Source organism: Salvelinus sp. IW2-2015, unplaced genomic scaffold (assembly GCF_002910315.2).
Source record: "Salvelinus sp. IW2-2015 unplaced genomic scaffold, ASM291031v2 Un_scaffold1192, whole genome shotgun sequence".
Lineage (NCBI taxonomy): Eukaryota > Metazoa > Chordata > Actinopteri > Salmoniformes > Salmonidae > Salvelinus > Salvelinus sp. IW2-2015.
The window spans coordinates 83,727-91,482 of record NW_019942770.1 but is presented as its reverse complement, the minus strand read 5'-3'; the positions used below and the strand labels follow the sequence as shown (position 1 = coordinate 91,482).

Sequence of the window (7,756 nt, the reverse complement as noted above, 5' to 3'; positions counted from 1 at the left end):
TGACTCTATTCACTCTGAAATATACCTCTTTTTTTTGTAGACACTGAAAATGTTTAATGCTGGAAGGAGAGAGACTTGAGGGGGCAGTGGGGTGCAGACAGTTCAAGGGAAGCTAGATGCAGGTGACCTTGACGCGGTATCGCCAGGCGACCTCGGCGTGGCACCGCCAGGCGACCTCGGCGTGGCACCGCCAGGCGACCTCGGCGTGGCACCGCCAGGCGACCTCGGCGTGGCACCGCCAGGCAGCAGACCAAACATTTGTGAAGATGTTTAGCCGACGCAATCCACCCACAGGTGATGCACTAGGAAGGTGACTCAAACACAAATTACTCAAATGACCGAGTGCTGCATTTTACTAGAGCAGGTTTAGGGGAAATGTACCTTTATGCTCTGTACTTCCTTGGCACTATTAAAGCCTACAGTACTAATACTGTGACGTTTTGAAAATAATCAATTTTTAGTGTAAGAGCTGTTGGTAAAGACCACCGGCGGTTTCAGCCTGTTTTGGTGGGAYGGAGTTTTGRCCTTCCATGGTGACATCACCAGGCGGTAAATTGGTTAATAGACCAATAAGAAAGCATTCTGAACCCCTCTGCCAATGACAGCTATTCTTCAGTTTCTCCCTCCCTACCCAGACCACTCCCACACAGTCCCTAGCAAAATTATTTAAAAAAWATAWATATAGTTTCTTTTTGACCATTTTAATTGAAAACAGTCACAGTAAGATATTTTAATTGTTACCCACAAATGATTTGAGATTAAAAACAGCTGTATTTGACCTTTTTAACTTGAGTTGGAATGTTTTGGGAAGCAGTTTTTGCATTTTGTATTAATGAGAAGACTGGTAAAATCCTAAACACGAACCAGACTAAAACTGCTGTTTTTGGTTTTGTCGTCTTCCTCACCACATGTTCCACAACATTGCGTACCAAATCTCACCCTATTTCTTAATATAGTACATATGTTCCCTGGTCAAAAAGTAGTGCCCTACATGGGGAATAAGTTTCCGTTTCAGACTCGACCCTTCTCTTTTACACGTTGGCAAAAGGAGAAATGGACTGGAACGCCGGCTAGGTCAAAGAAAGATGGACACAACTAAATACAGCTATTTTCTATATGAAGTGTTTTGACTAAAAACGACACACTACTTTGTCTYGTCTCCAGCTCGCTGCGATGCTCACCATCCCTTTCTGGCAGTGGTTCCTCACCAAGTTTGGCAAGAAGAACGCTGTGTACATCGGCACCTCGGTAAGACTAAGCAGAATGATCACACAGCACTATGCCGTAGTCCAGGGTTTACCAAACTCGGTCCTGGGACCCCACAGGGGCTCTGGCCCTGCACAGATGATTTTCAAATAACCAACTTTTCATCAAGTGTTGATTTTTGAATCAGCTGTGTTGTGCTCGGGCAAAAACCAAAACGTGCCACCCAAGTGGGGCCCCAGGACCCGAGTTTGGGGAAACCCTGCCTTAATCCATGGAGACATGCTTTATTGGACCAGGGTCTCAGAGTTATAATGATGATCCTGGTGGTGGTGTGATGATGATGATCCTGGTGGTGGTGTGATGATGATGATCCTGGTGGTGGTGTGATGATGATGATCCGGTGGTGGTGTGATGAGATATCCTGGTGGGAGGTGTGATGATGATGATCCCGTGGGGGTGGTGTGATGATGATGATCCCTGGTGGTGGTGTGGATGATGATGATCCCGGTGGGGTGTGATGAGATGATCCCGGTGGTGGTGTGATGATGATGATCCCGGTGGTGGTGTGATGATGATGATCCGGGTGGGTGGTGGTGATGATGATGATCCCGGTGGTGGTGTGATGATGATGATCCCGGTGGTGGTGTGATGATGATGATCCTGGTGGTGGTGGTGATGATGATGATCCTGGTGGTGGTGTGATGATGATGATGATCCTGGTGGTGGTGTGAGATGACGATGATCCTGGTGGTGGTGTGTGATGATGATGATCCCTGGTGGTGTGTGATGATGATCCCGGTGGTGGTGTGTGATGATGATCCGGTGGTGGTGTGATGATGATGATCCCGGTGGTGGTGTGATGATGAAGATCCCCGGTGGTGGGTTGTGGATGAGATTGATCCCCGGTGGTGGTGATGATGATGATCTGCGGTGGTGGTGTGATGATGATGATCTCCGGTGGTGGTGTGGATGATGATTGATCCCGGGTGGTGTGATGATGAATGATGATCCTGGTGGTGGTGTGATGATGATGATGATCCTGGTGGTGGTGTGGATGATGATGATCCTGGTGGTGGTGTGATGAGATGATGATGCCCGGTGGTGGTGTGATGATGATGATCCGGTGGTGGTGTGATGATGATGATCCCGGTGGTGGGTGTGATGATGAATTGATCCCGGTGGTGGTGTGGATGAGATGATCCCGGTGGTGGTGTGATGATGAATATGATCCCGGTGGTGGTGTGATGATGATGATCCCGGTGGTGGTGGGTTGATGATGAATGATCCCGGTGGTGGTGGTGTGATGATGATGATCCGGTGGTGGTGTGATGATGAGATCCCGGTGGTGGTGTGGTGTGATGATGAATGATCCCGGTGGTGGTGGTGTTGATTGATGAGATCCCGGTGGTGGTGGTGTGATGATGATGATCCGGTGGTGGTGGTGTGATGTGATGATCCCGGTGGTGGTGTGATGAGTGATTGTATATCCTGGTGGTGGTGTGTGATGATTGATCCGGTGGTGGTGTTATGATGATGATCCCGGTGGTGGTGTGTGATGATGATCCTGGGTGGTGGTGTGTGATGACGTCGGTGTTTATAATACGGTGTTTCTGTCTTCTCTGCAGTCTGTGATCCCCTTCATGATCCTGGTGGGTGTGTGTGAAGAGTAATCTCATCATTACCTACATGGTGTCTTTGCTGCGCGGTCGGAGTCGCTGCTGCCTCCTGTTGCCGTGGTGAGTTGGAGTTTTTTCCTCCTTCGACCTCTCGCTGTCGTCTTCTCCTCTCTGGTTTCTCTCCCTTATGTTTCTAACCCCTACACTCTTATGTGGTGTTTGGGATGTCTCTGTCTCTAGGTCCAGTTGCCAGACGTGGTGGATGTCTCTGTCTCTAGGTCCATGTTGCCAGATGTGGTGGATGTTACGGTCTCTCTTGTCTCTGTCTCTGTCTCTAGGTCCATGTTGCAGATGTGGTGGATGTTACGGTCTCTCTGTCTCTGTCTCTAGGTCATGTTGCCAGACGTGGTGGATGTCTGTCTCTAGGTCCATGTTGCCAGAAGTGGTGGATGTCTCTGACTCTCTGTCTCTGTTCTCTAGGTCCATGTTGCCAGATGTGGTGGATGACTTCCAGGTCCAGAACCCAGACTCTCGGGGTCACGAAGCCATCTTTTTTAATTCTTCTATGTCTTCTTCACCAAGTTTGCCTCTGGAATCTCCCTGGGGATCTCCACTCTCAGCTTGGAGTAAGTTTACCCTTCACACAGTACACTGGAATGTCTCTCTGCACTTTCTAAGTAAAACACAAACACACTGGCCCCTGTTGTACTTTACATAGGTAAATGTTGTTGGTGTGAGAGGATAAACCCTACAGTCCCTCCATAATGATATTCCTCCTGGCTCTCGGTCCTCTCCATTGATTCCTCTGGGCTCCTCGCGTCCTCTCCATATGATTCCTCTGGCTCTCGCGTCCTCTCCATATGTAGTTCCTCCTGGCTCTCGCGTCCGCTTCCATATGATTCCTCTGGCTCTCGCGTCCGCTCCATATGATTCCTCTGGCTCTCGCGTCCGCTCCATATGATTTCCTCTGGCTCTCGCGTCCGCTCCATATGATTCCTCTGGCTCTCGCGTCCGCTCCATATGATTCCTCTGGCTCTCGCGTCCGCTCCATATGATTCCTCTGGCTCTCGCGTCCGCTCCATATGATTCCTCTGGCTCTCGCGTCGCTTCCAATGATTCCTCTGGCTCTCGCGTCCGCTCCATATGATTCCTCTGGCTCTCGCGTCCGCTCCATATGATTCCTCTGGCTCTCGCGTCCAAATTAGTAGTGTGTGTATGTCACATTAACCTCTTTGTTAGCGTGTTGATCAGTCATGAGGTTACATTCATTTGTACAATCAACCTCTAACGTGTGTCTCTGTCTCTGTGTGTGTGTCTGTCTCTGTGTGTGTCTCTGTCTCTGTGTGTGTCTCTCTGTCTCTGTGTGTGTAGTTTTGCAGGGTATATGACTCGAGGTTGCACCCAGCCTGAGAACGTGGATATAACCCTGAAGGTTCTGGTCTCCGCGGCGCCCATAGGACTCATTCTGATTGGCCTGGTCTTATTCCGCTCTTATCCAATCGACGAAGAGAGGAGGCAGGGCAACAGGAAGCTGCTTCAGGAGCAACGGTAAGACTGGCGTGTCTGGCTGGAGAACTCGGGGGGGCCTCCTACCCCAAGCATTTCCTGTATAACTGAAAGGATTGGATATATATATGATCTGTAAACAATGCCAAATTCCGCTCCTTGACATGCCTCGTACCCAGGCTACTCAAAGTACATTTTTGGTAACTGTTCAGGTATATTATGGACTGCTTGTATGTGCCATGTCTAACCCCTGGTCTCTGTTCTCACAGGGAAAATGAATCAGACTCAGAAACGGACTCCACAGAACTGACCAACATGGTGTAGGTTCTAGAACACTCATGGACCATTGGAGTGACACTGTTGCTTACACCGGGTGGGGCTAACGAGGGCTGGACCGATCACGACGGAGATACTGCTACCATCCAATCACACTGCTGCTCACGTGTCTCAGAACACCTGTCGTCATGACGATGCACCGTGGCAATGGAACAACAAAAGTATCTTATGGCGACGGAATCCTAAAACGGATTGACCTTCCCGGTTCAATTCCCCAGCCCACTTAAGCTATGACAAACTCGGAGACATTGTTTTGGGTGCAGTCTCAAAAGGCAACCGATTTCCTAGTGCACTCTATGGAGACTCAGAGTACTGTGAAACACATCCTTTTGTTGTCGTCGTCCATGAATGTTACACAAAACCTTAATGTGATGTGTGTACCTTTTCTTTTTTTTGTTGTGTATTTTGCCAATGTTGAATATTTCTGTCAGAACTTGATCTATCGTGGCAACAATTTTCAAACGCTCAAGACTTTTTAGACGTTGTTCTAGAACAATCTACTACTCCCCTCAACTGTGACACTTGAACGGCCGTCTTTCTATGGTGAAGACGACCGTCAATAAAATTCTTTTTTTTCTACTCGGTTTACATTTCAGTTAAAGGTAAAAAATAAAAATAAAAGCCAGACAAATTATTTTGGTAGAGAGAATTTCTACAACTGAATACCTATTACCGGTATACGTGTTTCTACAGACTTCAGTTTGGTACTGTGTATAAAACAAGGCAGAACCCTATCTAGCATTGACAGATTCAAAGTGTGATTTCATCGTTTAAATTCCTTTTTTTTTTTTTTTAAGGTTTAAGACCTTGTCTGCTATTTGACACTACAATGGAGTTCTGTCACGGATTCCATTTTGTTTTTACAATGTTTCCTTCCTCACTTTTCATTTGCTCATTCAACAAGGGGTGTATTCACTAGGATGCCAAGAGGGAGGGACCTACCTGAATTTGTCCCATAGAAACTCCTTTGTTGCAAAACATTTTTGCTAYGGTGTGCACCAATGAATACACCCCAGTAATGCCCAGAAGAGATTTGGTCCTAACTGCAACACTGTAGGTAACTATACATATAAGTAAAAATATGTCTCAAACACTGGTTCTTAGTCTCACCATTTTAAACCAGAACCACTATAGCACAACAATTGTTAACCAAACTATTTTACACAGCCTGTTACAATCTATCATGTATTAAAGTTGTTTTTCTTACAGCTAGTCATTAACTTAGTGTTGGGAAAAACCATAATGACAGCTAGTACTAATCTAGAAAGATTACGTTATTTAAGTATGTGAGTAAAATGTATTTGTCCTATTAAGAGAATACCGTTCAAGTTGCTGTTCCTACTGAAATGTGTTCTGAATGTGTACTAAAATGTTCTCACTGTGTATTGAGCTCAAAACCTTTTCATTTTTTTTTTTTTTTAATCCTTTTTTTTTTTTGAAAACAGTGTATTCTCTACCTTGTCTCTTTTTTAATGAAGCAATGGGCATGCATTTTAAAGAAAAGGGAAGAATACTAAAGTCAAACTATTAGAAAATGGAGTGGGGAGTGAAGTCTGAGTTTTAATGTATTGAAAGTGTTGACCATGATGACACGTGTTTAAATTGACCTACAGGGGGAAAAGAAACAAGGATATTCTTAACAGTCCTGTGTGAAAAGATAATCCTACATTTCATGTCATATGTTACACAAACACACAGTTAAATATTTACAGAAGACATGTTGAGCAGTGCCTTCAAACATTGTGAAGGGAAGTCATGTTTAATGTCTCTCGTGGTCTAGCTCTGGTCCAGGGCAGTGCTAGCTCTGGTCCAGGGCAGTGCTAGCTCTGGTCCAGGGCAGTGCTAGCTCTGGTCCAGGGCAGTGCTAGCTCTYGTCCAGGGCATTGCTAGCTCTGGTCCAGGGCATTACACGGTAGAGGAACAGTCTAATGCACTGGGGGTTGTATTCATTACTGTTGCAAAACGTTTCTTAAATGGAAGCGAATGGAATGAAACTGGGAGGGATCTACCTGGATTTGTCCAATAGAAACTTGTTTAATTCTTAAACTGAAATGGTTTCTGTAACGAATACTCCCCTGGACCTTGAGTTGGCGGACATCTTGAGAGCCGGAAGCGGGAGAGAGATGACAAATCCAGCTTCAGTCACCAGATGGCCCCCCATTCTTACCTGATCAGTCTCCTACAATAGGAAAACGTGTCATTTTCTATTGATTGGATTGGAGATGGAGACAGTCCCGCCTGCCTCTTGAGGCAGTGGTAGCCAAACGTTTCAGCTCTGATCCAATGGGAATATCACTACAGATCACGGACACAGAGAGCTCAAACAACGCCTTGTATAAAACACTGCCTCCTGTGCATAATGTAAATATTGAATGCAAGTAAAAGTTTGAAATATCTTTGTTGACAGAAACTAATGTGAACTGGTATTCATTGATGTAGTTATTTAAAAAGAGCTGTTACATTTAATAAATACTAATTAATACAGTATTGTGCTTTGTGGGAATTCATTCTTTTAAAATTATATATTTTTTTACAAACTTCATATACTCAGTCCTAGCCAAAGATGCAACCCAACAGTAAGGATAAACTGGCAAACACAGACTACCATACGGTTCTGAAACCTACATGTAGGTTTACCACTATATGAGGTGCTCCATCCACAGTTGAGTTGAGCAGCACGGTCATAACTATAAATTGTGATACCAGGTTTCATATTCAACCCCTTTCTGTAGATCTAGTGCAGTGGGAGAAATCTACATGTCTCAATCCCAAACTTTAAAAACTTTTATTTTTGAAGGGTCCTAAATTGACAGTGTGAGTTGCAGTTTAACAGTGCATCTCTTAAGAGAGTGAAGTGGGACATTTCCCTTCTTCCATCTGGACAGTCAAAAGGGACTGTAAAGCATACCTGGATAGCATCTTTTACATGTCTATACATTTAGCAATAAGGCCCAGGGGCTGTGATATATGGCCAATATACCACGGCTAAGGGCTGTTCTTATGTACGACACAATGCGGAGTGTCTTGACACAGCCCTTGGCCGTGCTATATTGGCCATATATCACTATCCCCCCAAGGTGCTTTATTGCTTT

The 7,756-nt window shown here is 45.4% G+C and overlaps 1 protein-coding gene across 1 annotated transcript in view; it reads left to right on the top strand.

Annotated features, from left to right (window-relative positions):
- Nucleotides 1-6,075, top strand: part of LOC112069992 (sodium-dependent lysophosphatidylcholine symporter 1-B) — a 57,385-nt gene extending 51,310 nt beyond the window's left edge. The window contains 7 exon segments of the mRNA XM_024137390.2: nt 1,165-1,248; nt 2,832-2,858; nt 2,860-2,942; nt 3,303-3,381; nt 3,384-3,448; nt 4,194-4,370; nt 4,598-6,075. Coding sequence (XP_023993158.2) covers nt 1,165-1,248; nt 2,832-2,858; nt 2,860-2,942; nt 3,303-3,381; nt 3,384-3,448; nt 4,194-4,370; nt 4,598-4,652 — 570 coding nt within the window. The 3' untranslated portion in view covers nt 4,653-6,075.
- The last annotated feature ends 1,681 nt before the right edge of the window (nt 6,076-7,756 follow it).